At 37.3% G+C, this 19,835-nt stretch overlaps 1 protein-coding gene across 1 annotated transcript; it reads right to left on the reverse strand.

The window, feature by feature from the left end:
- Positions 1 to 313: 313 nt before the first annotated feature.
- On the reverse strand, positions 314 to 19,835 carry FCF1 (FCF1 rRNA-processing protein). The gene is made up of 8 exons (XM_082649507.1): positions 19,791 to 19,835; positions 19,422 to 19,489; positions 18,160 to 18,231; positions 17,405 to 17,553; positions 5,887 to 5,959; positions 4,047 to 4,134; positions 2,723 to 2,817; positions 314 to 1,856 (listed from the first exon to the last, which is right to left on the reverse strand). The coding sequence occupies exons 1-8, from the start codon at positions 19,791 to 19,793 to the stop codon at positions 1,808 to 1,810; spliced, it is 597 nt and encodes a 198-aa protein (XP_082505633.1). The 5' UTR covers positions 19,794 to 19,835; the 3' UTR covers positions 314 to 1,807.

Genomic DNA, 19,835 nt, shown 5'->3' on the forward strand with positions numbered 1-19,835 from the left:
TTTACACATTTATCATGCATTTACATCACACTGATCATGTGATGCAAATGCACTGATCATTTTAAAGGAAATCACCTATATGATACCTGTAAATAACCAAAAAATAGAACTGGGCTCACACGATATCTGCAATTTTTATTTTAGTGGATCCTGCCCAACTGCTGTCTGAAATGGTTATACTTATCTGCATTCTTGTCAGCACTACATGACTATCCATTTCCTCATACCCTTGTTATATACATTGGAAAATCTTCTGGTCAGTTATTTGTCTTAATTTTGGGGGAAGCTGTTTTGCAGAGAAATCTAATTTTAATGTATCCACACTTAGCAATCTTTTCTTTTGTGGCTTTTATGTTCTTCATCTTCTTTTAAGAATTCTACTCAGAGCCTATACACATTTTTCTTGTTTTTTTCCTAATACTTTCATAGCTTAAAAAATATTTAGACTTTGATCCAGTTGAAACATTTTCTCGTGAAGGATATGAGGTAGAAATCTAATTTTTTTTTCAAATGGATAGCCAACTTGTCATTATAATACAATAATCACTAACATTTATTGAACAACACTTACTTGTAACAGGTACTGTTCAATTCAACCCCATCTTATTGGGGTTGTTTTGAGGATTAAACAAAACATTTAAAAAGGGAAACAAAGAAGGCATCAAATGGCTATGTGGTTTGCCCAATTCATACAGATATTAACTGGTGAAATCAGGATTCTAACCCTAATGGAATGACTCCACAATATTTGGCTTTTAATGTAATTTCCTTTTCACATAGATTTGAAATACCAGCTTTATAACATACCAAATTGCCATAAATATATAGGTCTACTTATGGACTTTCTAGTCTGTTTCAATGAGCTACTTGTCCATTCTTAGCTATGTTGTGATCATGTAAAACATCTAATCTGATTATGTTATCCACCCTAATTAAAGTTTTAATAACTCCCCATTGACCTTAGGATTAAGTCCAAACCCTTTAGCATGTCATATAAAGCCCCCTCCCTCCCACCTCCTACTTCTGGAGTCTCAGATGTGGGTACAGACACCTTCTCTTTCTAGTTCTTTTTAAAGATTAACTCAAACATAACTGCTTCTGGTCTTTCTCCCCTCCCCATTCCAACCAAGCAGAAAAAAATCATGCTTTCCCCCTGTATGTCTACTCCCTCATACTTTCATCTTAGCATCATTATTTTACCGTATTTATTCATCTACATGTTTCTCTTTTCCATCATAAATGAGTATCTTGAGGATAAGACCATATCTTATTAAATACCTAGTACCACCTTAATAAATATTTGTTGAGTAAATCAATATAAAATGACCATCAAATTATGTGAGCAATTATCTGATTTATAAAAAGATGCAACAAATTTTAAAATGACACAAAATATAATTTTCAAAACAACATTAAAGGGGCTTCCCTGGTGGTGCAGTGGTTGAGAGTCCGCCTGCCGATGCAGGGGACACGGGTTCGTGCCCCAGTCCGGGAAGATCCCACATGCCGCGGAGAGGCTGGGCCCGTGAGCCATGGCCACTGAGCCTGCGCGTCCGGAGCCTGTGCTCCGCAACGGGAGAGGCCACAACAGTGAGAGGCCCGCGTACCGCAAAAACAAAACAAAACAAAACAAAACAAACCCAACAACAACAACAAAAATATTAAAAAGTGAGTGTATTTAACCATACTGAGCTCATTACAGAGCAAATGGGTGAGTGGAATAATAATTCATGCTATAGCATGTTTAATGAACTGGCAAAAGAGAAAGTTGGTTGAAGGAAGGCAGAGGAAATTTGTCTTTTAAGAATTAGAACCGAGGGGCTCCATAATCATCTGGCATCCGCTCAATGTTGTACCTGATCAGAACAAAAAATTAACACTGGTAAGAAATGTGGGTCCAGAACCCACCTTAAAAACCCATCCTTTACTGATTACATCACTCTCACCTCCTGTTGTGAATCCTTTTTGTCAGTGGGAACTAAATTTTAAAGGCCTATCATAATGAATGATTTACAGCAAAATGCTGACTATATTATCTTTATTCTTCAAAGTGAGAAAGTTAAGTTGGGGAGCCAGGCTCTGAGTCCAGGTAAGTCCAAGGCCCTCACCCATATTCTTCCCATTCTGTTGTGTTTGTCCCAGGATAAAAGCTGGCCAATAATATCTGAGGACTGACATAGGAATATCCAAGAAGGATAAAAAGCAGCTTTTGTTTGTTTGTTTGTTTTGGCTTAAAATAGTGGTCATTTATTTATTATTTAGTACAACTGTGAGGGCTGATTAGGTGGTTTTGTTGCTGGCCTCCCTGGACTCACAGACCTGCCAACAGCTGGGGGCCCAGCTGGCACTGGGTGTCCACAGCTTTTGTTTTTTTAATAAACTTTTAGTTTCCCAGATGAGGTGCTAATCACATGCACTAGGTTTCAAAAAAATATTTCTAGCCAAAAAGATTAGCTTGATTTTAATTACTGCTTTGTATTTAAGGCCACACATCTCCCTATTTCTCCTAGTGATCTTACTGTAACAATGTGAATGTCTGCCTCATTCCTAATCCTAGCTCTATCTTTTGCCTTTGTTCTTGTTACTTTGCCTCATTTCTTCAAATAGAACTATGTAAACATTTGATACATCAATCTCTTTCAAATCCTTCTATAACTTGACCTCATTTTTAATTGATATCAATTATATACTTTTAATCACTTCCCTAAGAGAAAGTTCTCACCTATGGTTAGAAATGTACATGATGGGAACTCCAGGGATCTTCCGGATTCTTCGTTTAAGGTCCCGGTCAACTGTGGCCACAATGTAACACTTGTGCTGGAAGAGACCCATTGGGTGTTCACATAGAGCTCATTCAGTGATACTGGATACAACCACTGGCTAGTCTGAAGAACTATTCATTTTCACAGTAAATAGGAAAGGAAAGGCTAAACCAATTTGTTGAGTAGCTACTATGATCTAGGAGCTCAAATTTATAAGCTGCCTGGGCTGAATGTAGTTCTAAGAACCTTGAGGGGGAGAAGATAGAAAAACTATTTAAAAGCTGCAAATTGGTTTTTGTCTTATAAGTGGAGAGGATTTTCCTATCTGTGACAGACAATTCCTTGGTTTTGGGAAAACGCCCTTAGAGACTCTACACAAAGGTAGAGTAAGTGCCTTAGATCCGAGGGCACAACTTTTGCGGTCTGTGGCATCTCTGGGGCTGACTTACTCTGAGGCCTCCTAGCAGTGGGGGTAGGCTGCCTCCTTGGCCCTAAAGCCAGAATAGGATGATCTCCAGGACAAGTCTGAATCAAACAGCTCTAAAAGCACTAACATTTAGCTACAGTTTGGAACTAATTTGTATTGTACTTTACTTCCATCCTACCCAAATCTCTCACTGAGTTTTATAAAGAGTTGCAGATTGGTGTCAGCCATGCTGTGGGAAATTAAGGGAAATGCTGGCCCCACCCATGGGATGAAGTGGCTAAAAGGACGGCAGTGTGGTCACCAGATGAAGATGACTATCCTCAGCAGAGAGAGGCTCTTTAAGTGCAATCAGTAGCAAAAGTCCTTGTAGTATTTGACAAGGAAGCCAGAACACAAGAATCAAAAACCTACTTATTCTAGGGTATGTGTGAAACAGCATCCTGGGAGACTTAGACATAACAAAATTCCTACACAGGGAGTAAATGGAACCTCACTTTAGATTCACAGGGAGGTGGAATCTGATACATTATTATGTCTATACTCACTCACTTAAACCATCTCACAGAGAAGATTTGTGGAATAAAGAATCAGTAAATGCTCCAAATTACACACCCAATAAATGCAAGTGCTAAGATTTGAAATCCTCCCTCAGCCAGTGATCTTTCCATTATGGTTATAGTATACACTTCCAATCCATTTTCTCAAGTAAATGAGGACACCTACACTTCACATGAAGGGATTCTATATAATTTTTTTTTATCATTTATATTCCTAGATACTTTACATGAACATTCAGGAAATACGTTTATCTTTTTTTTTTTTAAATAGCACAAAGTACATATTAAAAATGATGATACCTGAGTTACTCTTTGTACTAAGCAGTCATCTGCATAGGTTCCTTTGTGTGTGCATGGTAATCGTTCAAATCTTGGATCCTTGGCAATCCTATATGGTTATAAAAGTGGATTAATGAAAACATTCAAGCAATTGAATAACTTTATGACTCTCAATCAGTGAAATAAGAGTAATGTGATCTATCTGGAGCTTTTAAGACACCCCTCTCCTCCTGAAGTTATCTTCTAATTGAAAGACAATTTAGAGAGAAGGGAATTACTGACTGACAGCTGCTGTGCCTTACATCATGTACTTGTCACAAAACTGAATTATTGTATTTCCATTTTACAGATAAAGAAGCAGATTCAGAGAGATTGATTAATTTGTTCAAAGCTACACAGCTGGGAAAAGCCAGGATTCAAAACCAAATCAATTTTAACCTAACCATTTTACTTTTAGAAAGTTGTCTTACACACATGTACAAGAATATAGGCACAAGGATGTCACTACTACACAGTTTAGAAGAGTGGAAAACTGGAGATAATCTGATTATCCACCAGCAAGGTAAAAGTTAAATACATTTTGGTACCCCTATCCTATTTTAAAAAATGAGGTAGAGTTGTATGTACCAATGTGGAAGGACAAAAAAAAAAATCATATTCATTAATGCCTTCACTGGTCTCAACAGAAAGGTCTTTAGTATTGGGAATGTGATAAGCTTATGATTTTCCAAAACTCTAGTTTTTCACTTGAAAGCTCAATTTTTATCATTGGTAACTAACAGAGTAAGTTGTTTTCCTTGAAGTGACAGGTTCATTGCATTGATTTTTGAGAAAATACTTCCTAAATACCAAAGTCTGAAAAATCAGTGTTTGCCAGTTGTTCTTCACATAAAAATGATATTTCATGAAAAAGAAGCTGGTTCAGCTCACAACTCAAGCACAAAAATGCTTTTCATAGAGACAACGTTCATCCTTTGGTATGTTTTTCTTCTTCTTCCAGTTTCATTGAGATATAATCGACATACAGCACTGTGTAAGTTTAAAGGTATACAGCATTATGATTTAACTTACATACATCATGAAATGATTACCACAGAAAGGTTACTGAGCATCCATCAGGAGAAATGCTTTATGCGTACTTCACACTTCACCACACAGAATACTGATGTGTACTGCAGGGTTGAGATTTAACGAAGTTAATGAATTTTACTGCTCTGTTAAGCATATTCTTAAGTGACTGGCATTTTTTTTCAACTGCCAGTGGGTGGTAGTGAAGAATACAGAAACTACTAGCATTATTTGGGCCCACTGCCTTGATTTGTACTAAGGCACTGGCATTTTTTGCATTCAGTGCAAATGTCAGCACGGTGACAAAGGCAACATCTTGGAATTATTATGAAAACAGTTTTGCAAACTCCCTGCAATGGTCTCTAGGACCCCTGGGGTGGGGGAGGGTTCCATGAGCCACACTTTGGGAACCACTGCTGTAAACTCAAGGGCACTTTCCAGATAAACTCAAAACTTCTTTAGGTAAACTCAAAATGCTTTACATGTGAAATTCTGAAGAAGATAACTAGATAACAAACTAACAGAAAAACACTTTCTAATTGAAAATCTAGAGGAACTTAAATGGAGGCCCATGAAACCAATATGACTAAGTAACTTAGTTCAAAAAGCTTCAGCTTGAAAACCTCTAACCTTCCAATGTTTGCTTTCTTCATTATAAATAGTTAACTAATTTTGTATGATTTTTATTTAAACTAATCAGACAAGAAATCTTCGGAAAGCAAACAGTTGAAGGAGGGTCAAAACAATCTTCATTACACCAAGCTAGAACAAATCTGGACCAGGTCTTTCCTACCTCAGAGCCACTCGATACTTCTGCCCCAATTTCTCAATTTCAGCCATTACGCAGTCAGTTATACAAGGGATACCTGTTAGGAAAAAAAAATTAGTTAACAGAACTTGTAAAGGAACTGATTTAACTCTCTCTGAATTATATCCGGTTGAGAGTATGTACGCATGTATGTATGTATGTATGTATATGTATTTACTGTTTGCCGTGCCACACGGCTTGAGGGATCTTAGTTCCCTGACCAGGGATCAAACCGAGGCCCCCAACAGTGGAAGTGCAGAGTCCTAACCATTGGACCACCAGGGAATTCCCCTGTTAAGAGTCTTTGAAATGACAGCAAAATAAGCACAGTACAGTGAACAGTAAGAACTAGAGAAGAATAAAATCCTTATCTATAAAGAAACTAGGGAACTGTTCCAACCCCACATCACATTCCATAAAGTATCTGTCATAAACATAACTGGGGAAAAAAACTGAGCTGGATCCTTGTCATTGTTTATATATTAAAATAAATTCTAGATGGAAAAAAATTTAAATGTGAATCAAAATATTTAAATGTGAACCAAAAGAAACCGTGAAATTAACCAGAGAATATGAATTTGATCACATAAAAATATAAAACTTCTGTTTGACAACTATCAAACAAAAAGTCATACTGAAGTAAAATAAAAATAAACTGGAAAAAACATTTTTACACATTTGTCAAAGGGTAAATTTTCTTAATATACAAAGAGCTTTATAATAATAGCTTGGAAGCACTGAAATTAAAGCTGTGATTAAAAAATCTTCCAACGAATAAAAGCCCAGGACCAGATGGCTTCACAGGCGAATTCTATCAAACATTTAGAAAAGAGCTAACACTTATCCTTCTCAAACTCTTCCAAAATATAGCAGAGGGAGGAATGCTCCCAAACTCATTCTACGAGGCCACCATCACCCTGACACCAAAACCAGACAAAGATGTCACAAAAAAAGAAAACTACAGGCCAGTATCACTGATGAACATAGAGGCAAAAATCCTCAACAAGATACTAGCAAACAGAATCCAACAGCACATTAAAAGGATCATATACTACGATCAAGTGGGGTTTATCCCAGGAATGCAAGGACTCTTCAATATATGTAAATCAATCAATGCGATACACCATATTAACAAATTGAAGAATAAAAACCATACGATAAGCTCATTAGATGCAGAAAAAGCTTTCAACAAAATTCAACACCCATTTATGATAAAATCTCTCCAGAAAGTAGGCATAGAGGGTACCTTCCTCAACATAATAAAGGCCATATTATGACAAACCCACAGCCAACATCGTTCTCAATGGTGAAAAACTGAAACCATTTCCTCTAAGATCAGGAACAAGACAAGGTTGCCCACTTTCACCACTATTATTCAACATAGTTTTGGAAGTTTTAGCCACAGCAATCAAAGAAGAAAACGAAATAAAAGGAATCCAAATTGGAAAAGAAGAAGTAAAACTGTCATTGTTTGCAGATGACATGACACTATACATAGAGAATCCTAAAGATGCTACCAGAAAACTACTAGAGCTAATCAATGAATTTGGTGAAGTAGCAGGATACAAAATTAACGCACAGAAATCTCTGGCATTCCTATACACTAATGCTGAAAAATCTGAAAGTGAAATTAAGGAAACACTCTCATTTACCATTGCAGCAAAAAGAATAAAATACCTAGGAATAAACCTAAGAGACAAAAGACCTGTATGCAGAAACCTATTAGACACTGATGAAAGAAATTAAAGATGATACAAATAGATGGAGAGATATACCATGTTCTTGGATTGGAAGAATCAACATTGTGAAAATGACTCTACTACCCAAAGCAATCTACAGATTCAATGCAATCCCTATCAAACTACCACTGGCATTTTTCACAGAACTAGAACAAAAAATGTCACAATTTGTATGGAAACACAAAAGACTCCGAATAGCCAAAGCAATCTTGAGAACAAAAAATGGAGCTGGAACAATCAGGCTGCCTGACTTCAGAGGGGTGGGATATGGAGGGTGAGAGGGAGGGAGATGCAAGTGGGAAGAGATATGGGAACATATGTATATGTATAACTGATTCACTTTGTTATAAAGCAGAAACTAACACACCATTGTAAAGCAATTATACTCCAATAAAGATGTTAAAAAAAAAAAGGAAGGTGGGAGGTAGATGTAAGAGGGAGGAGATATGGGGATGTATGTATATGTATAGCTGATTCACCTTGTTATACAGCAGAAACTATCACAACATTTTAAAGCAATTACATTCCAATAAAGATGTTAAAAAAATAATAGCTTGGAATTATGTGTTATTTGCCAGACACTGTGCTAAGCACAAGGATTATCTCGTTTACTCTTAAGAACAATTCCTATCAGGTAGCATTGTTATTATTATTCCCATTTTATAGATGAGGAACCTGAAGTACAATGAAGTAACTAGACAGCAAAAGGTGAAGCCAAGGTTTGAACTGAGACTGTCAGGCTTCAGAGTGGGTTCTTAACCACCAGGCTACATTTCAGTTCATAGCAGAAGACATACAAATGGTCAATCAACATAAAAATGCTCAATTTCACTCCTAGTTAAAGAGATATACATTGAGACAAGATTATACTTTCTACCTATTAGGATGGCAAAAATTAAACAGATGAAAACACCCAATATTTGAAGAAATAGGTATCCTCACATTGTAAGTAGGTGTATAAATTTGTATAACTATTTGAGGGCAATTTTGCAATACCTATTAAAATTTAAAAATATATACTCCCTTGATATTGCAATATGGCTTCTAGAAAATGTATTCAAAAGAAATATTCCACCCTAACACAGAGACACATTCACAAAGATATTCACTACAGCTTTGTTTATAATAGGGTAAAAACTGGAAATAATCCAAATGTCTAGTCTTTAAAAACGACATATTTAAACAACAGAATACTTGTAGTGGGGTGGGGGAGGAATGGACTGGGAGTTTGGGGTTAGTAGATGCAAACTATTACATAGAGAATGGATAAACAACAAGGTCCTTCCCTGTATAGCACAGGGAACTATATTCAATATCCTGGGATAAACCATAATGGAAAAGAATATAAAAAAGAATGTATATATGTGTACAACTGAGTCACTCTGCTGTACAGCAGAAATCAACACGACGTTGTAAATCAACTATACTTCAACAAAAAAAAATAAAGAATACTATAAGTGAAAAAAAGAATAAGGCCCATCTATATATATTGGCACAGAAAAATGTTCAAGATGTATTTGTTCAATGTAAAAAGGAAGGAGAAATAGATAACTAAGACGTGATCTATCCATACAATGCGATACAATGGAATATTATTTGGTAGCAAAAAGAAACGATATACTGATTCATGCTTTAACATGAATGACCCTTGAGAACATTACACTAAAATGAAAGAGGACCAAAAATATGTGACCCCATTTTAACGAAATGTCCAAAATAGGCAAATCTATAGAGAGAAAGCAAATTAATGGTTGCCTATGTGCGGCAGGGTGGGGCGGGGGGTTGGGGGGAATAGGAAGGGTTGGGGGATGATGGCTAAGGAGCTCAGTTTCTTTTCACATAATGAAAATGTTCTAAAATTGACTATGAATACACTAAAAGCCACTGAATCATATATTTTATTTATTTATTTTTTTGTGGAATTTTAGTTCCCCGACCAGGGATTGAACCTGGGCCCTCGGCAGTGAGAGTGCAGAGCCCTAACCACTGGACCACCAGGGAATTCCCTGACTCATATATCTTAAATGAGTGACTTATATGGTATGTGAACTAGATCTTAAAGCTGCTTTTTTTTTCAAAAAAGCATGAAGATAAAAAAGTAAATAATGCATGATCTATTCTCATTAATAAACAAAAGTAACCTCTACGCCACAGAAACTGTATATGAATTTTTAAAAGCTGCCCCTTTCTGAGGAAAAGCTTTATAGGGAACTTTCATTTTCTTTATGCTAGATTTTCTTTTTACAAATACATTAACACTCTTGAAAGCAAACAAAGTTAAAAAATCTTAAACTAAAATACAATGCCCAGAAGAAAAAGCAGTTGTAAAATGGAGGAAAGAAGAAGTCAGGAAGAGCAGACAGTCATGGAATCACAGGGCAATACATGTCTTAAAAGGATCAATTTCAGAGCCATGTAGCACTGAAGCAAGGGCTTGCATCAGGAGCAGGGAAGCAGGCTCAGGAAGATGACTACAAAGAGGACTCATGGGCAGAAAAGAAAGCTCATGGGTAGCTAACCATGCTCCTTTGTTAGAATATCAAATGCAAGGGACCCATAGCTCCTTTCATGCAAGGAGCTATGAAAAGGTCAAAGGGGCCTCTCCAAGGCAAGAGGAAGATAAAGGCATTCTTTTATAAATAAAGGCAAGTGAAGAAAAATTAAATAAGCAGAGCTTAAAACAGTTAAGGAATCTCCTACGTAACTGAATTTGTACTGTAGCAGAATGTTTCTTCAGACTTTACTTTGAGGTATTATGTTACACAGAAAGCGGTATTTTCCTTAATAAGCTTGTTTTTGGAAAAGGCACCATGAGAACATTTAGCTGTATGCATTATAGCTATACTCTATGGTATCCATATCTGCAGAAGAACCTAACTATAGGACTAAAGCTATCCTAAACAATCATCTTTTTTTCTTTTTTTTTTTTATGGCCACACTACGCGCTTGTGGGATCTTGGTTCCCTGACCAAGGACTGAACCTGCGCCCTCAGCAGTAGAGTGAAAGTGCCGAGTCCTAACCATTGGATGGCCAGAGAATTCCCCTAAACAATAACCATTTAGATAATAGTGGCAGAGCTATACAGTCAGGGAAGCAATTCACCTCCAAGGGGCCATGCTTGAATCCTCCATCTATTTCATTTATAAATAGGTCACAGCATTCCTGGAGAAGCAGGAACGCCATAGGAATACAAGAAGTCTACCAAGATTAGTGTCTTCCCTCATACAGGCCACCCTAGTACACTTTTACAGGCATGGTAGTGCGTCAACTTCAGACTACTCTTTATGATTTCTAAGAGGCTTTTTAAAAAATTAAAGTATTAGATGTGGGCTTCCCTGGTGGCACAGTGGTTGAGAGTCCGCCTGCCGATGCAGGGGACATGGGTTCATGCCCCGGTCCGGGAAGATCCCACATGCCGCGGAGCGGCTGGGCCCATGAGCCATGGCCGCTGAGCCCGTGCGTCCGGAGCCTGTGCTCTGCAACGGGAGAGGCCACAACAGTGAGAGGCCCGCGTACGGTTAAAAAAATAAATAAATAAAATAAAATAAAATAAAGTATTAGATGTACATAGATTAAAAAAAATACGAAAAGGACTATATGAAAAAGTAACCATCCCCTGATCTTTTCCCACCCCACCAATTCTGATCCATAGAGATGACTATTTTAATTCATTGGCTGTTTTTCTCACTTGGTGGTTACCTTTATAACTTGGTTAATAATAAACTTATGCAGTTACTTTTTTTTTAGGAAGATAATTGAAGATATTTATTGCAACATTGGTTATGTTAATGTATATTTTCTAGATTTTTTTCATCTTAGTGCATCCAAGTTTTGAAATGCTTGAAGCTGTACAAAGGTCTTCGTAGCATGTATTAACATGGAAAGGTGTTCATGATACATTACTCAGTGAAAAAAAAACAGGTGGCCAAAAAGCATGCATAGTGTAATTCCAATTATGTTTAAATCTATATTTTTATTAATTGTAAAAGGTTGGAAGGTAATACCCAAACTATTAACAGTGATTATTTCTGGGAAGTAAAATCACGGCCTGATGCGGGGGAGAACTTTTGCCTATTCTTTTTATGTTCTGTATTGCTTAGTTTTTCGTTTTTGTTTTTTAAATATGTATTTATTTATTTATCTAGTTGCACTGTCTTAGTTGCAACAGGTGGGCTCCTTAGTTGCAGCTCACTGGCTCCTTAATTGTGTCACGTGGGCTTCTTCGTTGCCGCAGGCAGGCTCCTTAGTTGCGGCACATGGGATCCTTAGTTGAGCATGCAAACTCTTAGTTGTGGCATGCATGTTGGATCTAGTTCCCTGACCAGGGATCAAACCCAGGCCCCCTGCATTGTGAGCATGGGGTCTTAACCACTGTGCCACCAGGGAAGTCCCTGTATTGTTTAGTTTTAATGTACATGTTACTATTATAATTTACATAATTTAAACACATGTTAAATGATTTTTGACTCACCACTTCCTGTAAAACAAAGTCTAAACTCCTTAGCTTTTTACTTAAAGCATTCAACAATTTGTCTCCAAACCACTTCTGCCAATCTTTAAGAAATGTTTGTGGATAGAATTGAGTTTCACCTTCACTCTCCCACTTATACTCACTTGAGCCCAACTATTCTCACCAAATTTGCTCTCATGTTTTCAACCTTTGGGAGTGTCCTTTCCTTTGCCTGGAATGCTCTCTCTCTCTCTCTCTCTCTCTATTCACTAAAATCCAACCAAGCTATGAAGCTCAGATCAAGTAGCACTCACCCTCTCTTGAATTCCTATATTATATAATATCTGATACTCAAGAAGTGATCATTATCGAATGAAGAAATGAATCTTCAAGTTTCTGTTTAGTTTTCTCATTTGTAAAATGGGGACATACTACTCATCATATTAGGTTATTGTGAGGATTATGATAATTATGAAAAGCACTTAACACAACACCAGAACATAGTAATTCATAGTTCAAAACAGCTGGCATTATGATTATCTTCTTTTCATCTACTGACATCTCCTCTCTCCATCTAGATGGTCAACTCCTGGATGACAGACACAGCTCACCATATATTCTAGCAGCCTTCTTTAAACTCTGTGTAGTAGAGCCACTTCATATTTATTGTTAATGGTGACAATGAAGATTATGAAAGAAATATACCACTAACTTGCAAAGAAATAACAAATCACTTAGTTTGGAAAATACTATGACTTCATGGTACCAAGAATAACATATTAACATGGAATTATAATAGTAAAACATTACTGAGATGAAATATACAAATAAAACAATATGTTCTTTCTTCAGTGAAATCACAGAAAATAGGATAGGTCATTCCTAGAATTCTATTTTCACAAACGTAGTCAATACTTACTAGATGCCAGCAAATAGTAGGGAATTATTTACGGAAAACACCAGACGAATTTGGTTTAATATCTTGTTGGCAGATAACACATCATGCTTCTATAGAAGTTCCATGTGTTCCAGAATTTTGATGTAATAGGATTTTACATACTGTCATAAAAATAGAATGCTCTACTGCAAAGACATAGCAGGAGTGACCAAGTCTTGTTATGTTTAGTTCCTCACATTGTTCCTGTCCAAAATCACTGCTACATTACAGCCTTCAAATTTCAGTCAATTTACTGGCAGCTTGATTGGATCAGTTTCTGTTCCCACTTAATCCCACCTGACAGATATGATCTGGGTGGCATGGCACAGTGCCACTGAAATGACTGGAGTCCCTGATACAGTACATTACCCTAGAACAATAAAGTCAGATTGTTATTTTATCTTTGGAGGCCTAAAAATTATTTTTCTGAGCATGGCTTCTCGTTTGGTTTGTGTGTCTGCTCAGTACTTTACAGTTAAACCAACTTTGTCCCTCATCAGTGTGTAACTCTGTGTCCAGTATTTCAAGAAGTCAAAGTGTGAATCATTAAAATAAGATACATAGATGCCTTATTTTTTTTGTTTTGTTTTCGTTTGTTTTGTTTTAGCATTATTTACTTATTTACTTATTTATTTTTGGCTGCGTTGGGTCTTCGTTGCTGTGCATGGACTTTCTCTAGTTGCGGTGAGCGGGGGCTACTATTCATTTTGGTGCACGGGCTTCTCAGTGCAGTGGCTTCTCTTATTACGGCTTCTCTTGCTGTGGAGCATGGGCTCTAGGAGCGCAGGCTTCAGTAGTTGTAGCTCGCGGGCTCTAGAGCGCAGGCTCAGTAGTTGTGGCACATGGGCTTAGCTGCTCCGCGGCATGTGGGATCTTCTCGGACCAGGGCTCGAACCTGTGTCCCTGCATTGGCAGGCAGATTCTTAACCACTGCGCCACCAGGGAAGTCCCTTAAATATTTTATTTAAACTTAAAACTTGGGGAGGAGGGATAAATTGGGAGATTGGGATTGACATATACACTCTACTGTATATAAAATAGATAAGGACCTACCGTGTAGCACAGGGAACTCAATACTCCATAATGGCCTATATGGGAAAAGAATCTAAATAAGAGTGCATATACGTACATGTATAACTGATTCACTCTGCTGTACACCTGAAACCAACACAACGCTATAAACCAACCACACCCCAACAAAAATTCTAAAAAAACCTTAAAACTTATACGTGTAACTAGCATCTTTTTTTTTTAACATCTTTATTGGAGTATAATTGCTCTACAATGGTGTGCTAGTTTCTGCTTTATAACAAAGTGAATCAGCTATACATATACACATATCCCCATATCTCCTCCCTCTTGCGTCTCCCTCCCACCCTCCCTATCCCACCCCTCTAGGTGGACACAGAGCACCGAGCTGATCTCCCTGTGCTATGTGGCTGCTTCCCACTAGCTATCTATTTTACATTTGGCAGTGTACATATGTCCAAGCCACTCTCTCACTTAATCCCAGTTTACCCTTCCCCCTCCCCGTGTCCTCAAGTCCATTCTCTACATTTGCGTCTTTATTCCTGTCCTGCCACTAGGTTCTTCAGAACCATTTAATTTTTTTTAGATTCCATATATATGTGTTAGCATATGGTATTTGTTTTTCTCTTTCTGACTTACTTCACTCTGTATGACAGACTCTAGGTCCATCCACCTCACTACAAATAACTCAATTTCATTTCTTTTTATGGCTGAGTAATATTCCATTGTATATATGTGCCACATCTTCTTTATCCATTCATCTGTTGATGGACACTTAGGTTGCTTCCATGTCCTGGCTATTGTAAATAGTGCTGCAATGAACACTGTGGTACATGACTCTTTTTGAATTATGGTTTTCTCAGGGTATATGCCCAGTAGTGGGATTGCTGGGTCATATGGTAGTTCTATTTTTAGTTTTATAAGGAACCTCCATACTGCTCTCCATAGTGGCTGTATCAATTTACATTCCTACCAACAGTGCAAGAGGGTTCCCTTTTCTCCACACCCTCTCCAGCATTTATTGTTTCTAGATTTTTTGATGATGGCCATTTTGACTGGTGTGAGATCATATCTCATTGCAGTTTTGATTTGCATTTCTCTAATGATTAGTGATGTTGAGCATCCTTTCATGTGTTTGTTGGCAATCTGTATATCTTCTTTGGAGAAATGTCTATTTAGGTCTACTGTCCATTTTTGGACTGGGTTGTTTGTTTTTTTGATATTGAGCTGCATGAGCTGCTTGTATATTTTGGAGATTAATCTTTTGTCAGTTGCTTCATTTGCAAATATTTTCTCCCATTCTGAGGGCTGTCTTTTCGTCTTGTTTATGTTTTCCTTTGCTGTGCAAAAGCTTTTAAGTTTCATTAGGTCCCATTTGTTTATTTTTATTTCCATTTCTCTAGGAGGTGGGTCAAAAAGGATCTTGCTGTGATTTATGTCGTAGTATGTTCTGCCTATGTTTTCCTCTAAGAGTTTTATAGTGTGCAGTTACTTTTTATATTTATTAATTTTAGGCATTTAAATTATTTACCTCTCTTACTCATCACACATGCCTTATCCCATCTTCCCAATTTTATTTTTTTTAATTTTTTAAATATTTAAATATTTATTTATTTATGGCTGCATTGGGTCTTTGTTGCTGCACCCGGGCTTTCTCTAGTTGTGGCGAGCAGGGGCTACTCTCCGTTGCAGTGCGCAGGTTTCTCATTGTGGTGGCTTCTCTTGCTGTGGAGCGCTGGCTCTAGGCGCATAGGCTTCAGTATCTGTGGTACTCAGGCTCAGTAGTTGTGGCTCGCGGGCTCTAGAGTACAGGCTCAGTAGTTGTGGCACATGGGCTTAGTTGCTCTGCGGCATGTGGGATCCTTCCGGACCAGGGCTCAAACCCATGTTCCCTGCATTGGCAGGCGGATTCTCAGCCACTGCACCACCAAGGAAGGCCCCCCGATCTTGCTAATTTTAATAAATCAATAAACAACATTCACATTACTTTCATTCTGTAAATGTTCATCATATAGTACCTTTTAAATGTTAAAGACGGAGGTGCGCATTTTTTCCTTTGATTCCAATAATTTATTCTTTACAGACAAGTTAAAGTCTAATTTTCATTTGTACCTTCAACTAGATGACTGGAAAATATATAAAGTCACCACAATACGCAACAGATCTATTAGGAAGTTATTCCCTTGTCCTTGGCCTAAATTTTTTTTTCCTTCTCATGGTAGGAAGAGAAGATCATTTGAAGGAAGAGATACCCAAACACACAAGGGAAATCTATTAATGGTAAATTGCATACCTACGTGTAAATAAACTACCTTAGATCCTTTGTGGTACAAATAAACATCACACTGAATAAACTTAAGAATAGTTGACCATCATCATTTCTGGTTCTCTGATTGTAAATGGCAAAATGTCTTATTTAGCTTTTCCACATTGGAGTGGAATGGAGGATGTTTCCTACTTAATGTAAATAAATAAATAAATAAATAAATAGTGAGAAGTGAAATAAATTTTCATTTATCCAGAATTTTAAAATCTGTTTTAAAATCCTAAAACAGAAAATTCCCCACCTATTTTTTTTCTAAATTGATGTCTATAATGATGGTCAAAGCATGCTAAGTGTTTTATGAATTGTGAAAGTTTAATTATTCCCAGTCAAGTTTGCATCATATTTCTGTGGGTTTTTTGTTTGTTTTTGTGGTATGCAGGCCTCTCACTGCTGTGGCCGTGCAGGCTCAGCGGCCATGGCTCATGGGCCCAGCCGCTCCGCGGCACATGGGATCTTCCCAGACTGGGGCACGAACCCGTGTCCCCTGCATCGGCAGGTAGACGCTCAACCACTGCACCACTAGGGAAGCCCGTATATTTCTGTTTTTTCATAAATGTCTTTTTTTTTTTTTAACATTTTTTGGCATATTTCTTTTCAGTCCTTTTTTTCTTAAAATTTATTTATTTATTTGGCTGCGTTGGGTCTTAGTTACAGCACGTGGGGTCTTCGTTGTGGCCTGTGGGATCTTTAGTTGAGGCATGTGGTATCTTTTAGTTGCGGCATGTGGACTCTTTAGTTGCGGCACACAGGCTCTTAGTTGCAGCATGCGAGAACTAGTTTCCTGACCAGGGATCGAACCTAGGCCCCCTGCATTGGGAGGGCGCAGAGTCTTAACCACTGGACCACCAGGGAAGTCCCAGCATTATATTTCAATTCACTGAAAATGGTCATTGCTATGGTGAGCAAATTAAATAGCCAGCAATTCAGTTAAACTAGAACCCCATTCCCCTCTTTTCATGTATTTGGATAAGTATGATTATTCTGTACAAATGTCACAGAAATGGAAAGGTCTGATACTCACACTTGGCATACAGACAGTCCATCATTGACTGCACTAAGTCCAGTTTGGCTTTAATGGAAAAGTTGATAAAGTTGGTATCGACCAGGATGTGGTAAGGTGGGCCCAGCTGTGTGTTATATTGGAAGAATAAGCAGGAAGGGTGTTGGGGGCTGAAGGAAAAAGAAACAAAACACAAAGTAATGTCTACACTGATATTTGGTAAAAACAAAAAAAAGAAGTCTCTGCTTGGAACAGTTTGTTCCTTTTTCCTTTCTTTGGAAATAAATCCTAATAAATCCTGTGATGATATATCCATCACCAATCTAGAGCAAATAAGAAAAATAAGAAAAATGTGATGAGGTTTCATAAAGTTAAGTGTATTTATTTAAAAGGAATGACCTTTATCCTGAAAATATGCCCTCACTACTTTTTGGTGACACATTCTCTCTTTTATGAAATGCTGGTATGTTAAAACAAAGGCAATTATTTCTTTTGAAAGATTCTTGGCAAAGAAAAACAAATGATCCTAGATTTAATTCCCAGGATTTTAGGGAAAATTTTACTGCTCTATGAAGTCCAAAAACCTTCAAACCATTAGAATTGGTATATACTCATCAATAACACTTTCATTTGCATAGCTTCATTTGTATAGTTGTGCCAGACAGACAAATGACTGAGCAAATCAGTTCAGGGAAAGCCTGAATTTCTATGAGGTCTACAGTTTTAGAATCTTTCTTCTAGTTTTAAAGGAAAACTTGAAATTTTTGATTACTCACACTTCTCTTTCCTTGAGTGCACTGGGATCTTTCTTTTCTTTCTTTTTCGGTTTTAATCTATCCTTTTCTTTACTAGGAAAAAAAACAAGTAAATTCAATGTAGGAGAGAAGAAAAAACCATAGCAGTTATAACCTCGTGAAAATTAAGTTTCTTCTTTTTTTTTGTCTATAAAGGAAATTCTACTTCGTGACTTCATTATATTAATATCAGCATACACTTTTTGAGCACGAATAACTATGTGGGAAATAGCCTGGAATTAATCAGTAAAACATAATTAAATTTTAAAACCATTAGCTAATAATCCATAAAAATTGTTAATGGATAAATAAATGTTGGTTAGATTATTATTTCGTTCTTAGTCAGAAGCTCTCATATCAAGGATCAAAATCCACTTCCAAGCAGTGGGTAAACAGGCTGACATTTATCTTCTAAAGACTGAGATGCTTCAACAGCAGGAGGAAAAGGGTTCCCCTACATGTCTCTTAAAAAGCGCTAAAATGTGACAATATATATACAAAATTTAACTTTAACTAGAAACAGAATATTATTAGTGGGGCAAATTTCCTTAAAATTACATAATAAATACAGACTAAAGGCCAAGAATACAATTTAATAACAAATGAAGGCTCTAACAACCACTCACTCCTTTGTTCTAAGGCTCAGAAACAGTGAAGTCTAGTCCTTATTTAATAACTCAGTCCATTGTTCACTGAAGCAGGCAAGCTGTTTAGTTCCTCCTTATAATAGGGAATATCATTCTACTCTCTTCTTCCACAGTCATAAATCTTCTTATAAGATTTATAAAGTGGAGACATCTATGTATTTTCCCATTTTTTCTTTCAAAAATACTTGAGTTTTCAGGTGCTGGTACAGCCATGGTCTCTGACCTCACTGCCTTTCAAAAATTATAACAAACCTTTTTTTCCCGGGGAATGTGCAGTGTAACGGCAAGAACATAGAGATAATCCTACCTACCTCACAGAATTGTTAGGAGGCTTAAATGTGATATGGCAGATACAGTATATAAAAACGGTGGTACAAATTGAACACTTAAGCGATGATGAATTCCCATCCCATTCACCAGTGTACTTGCTCATCAGCTAAGTGACTGTTATACTTTATTACCCTATGCTATATAAATCCAAGACACAATAATATCAAAACTAAACACAAAACAACAACAAAAACTTTTACTACTTATCCCCTCGTGACTTCTATATCTCCGGGCAGTCTATGAACCCAGTTGATTCCAGACACTCACAGCCTCTGATCTCTGAGACTAAGCATTCGCTTCATGGTCGCATACTTCCGTGTTTTCTTTTGTTTCCCCTTAAAACAAAAATTTTAGAGTTAAAAGAGTTGAAAGTACATTGCATCTTCTTGAGTTCCTTTTCTTTTGTCCACACCCCTCTTCCCTCAAATACGCAACTCTTCTTATTCTAGCTGCCTCAACCCAGCGCTCTCCCCACTCGCTAGAGCATAACAGACACCACTCCAAGCAGCTTAAAAGCTAAGATCAGAATGAAAATAAGCAAGGGGAATATTCTGGAAATTTGGCCAATGGCTACTCCCTCAATCTCTGTCCCAAACGTGGTCTGACAATGCCCCTTCTCGAACCCTCGTCTCTCACCATGTTCACGCCGCACTGTTGTTTCTTCCGGAATCACCAGCAGCG

This window comes from Grampus griseus (assembly GCF_964374135.1).
Source record: "Grampus griseus genome assembly, chromosome: 2".
Taxonomy (NCBI): Eukaryota; Metazoa; Chordata; class Mammalia; order Artiodactyla; family Delphinidae; genus Grampus; species Grampus griseus.

Coding starts and splice junctions, on each gene's coding strand:
- FCF1 (XM_082649507.1), bottom strand. Junction 18,232..19,421: donor AGTCTCAGAGATCAGAGGCT/GTGAGTGTCTGG, acceptor TTTTTTTCCTAG/TAAAGAAAAGGATAGATTAA. Junction 1,857..2,722: donor ATGTACATTTCTAACCATAG/GTGAGAACTTTC, acceptor TGTTCTGATCAG/GTACAACATTGAGCGGATGC.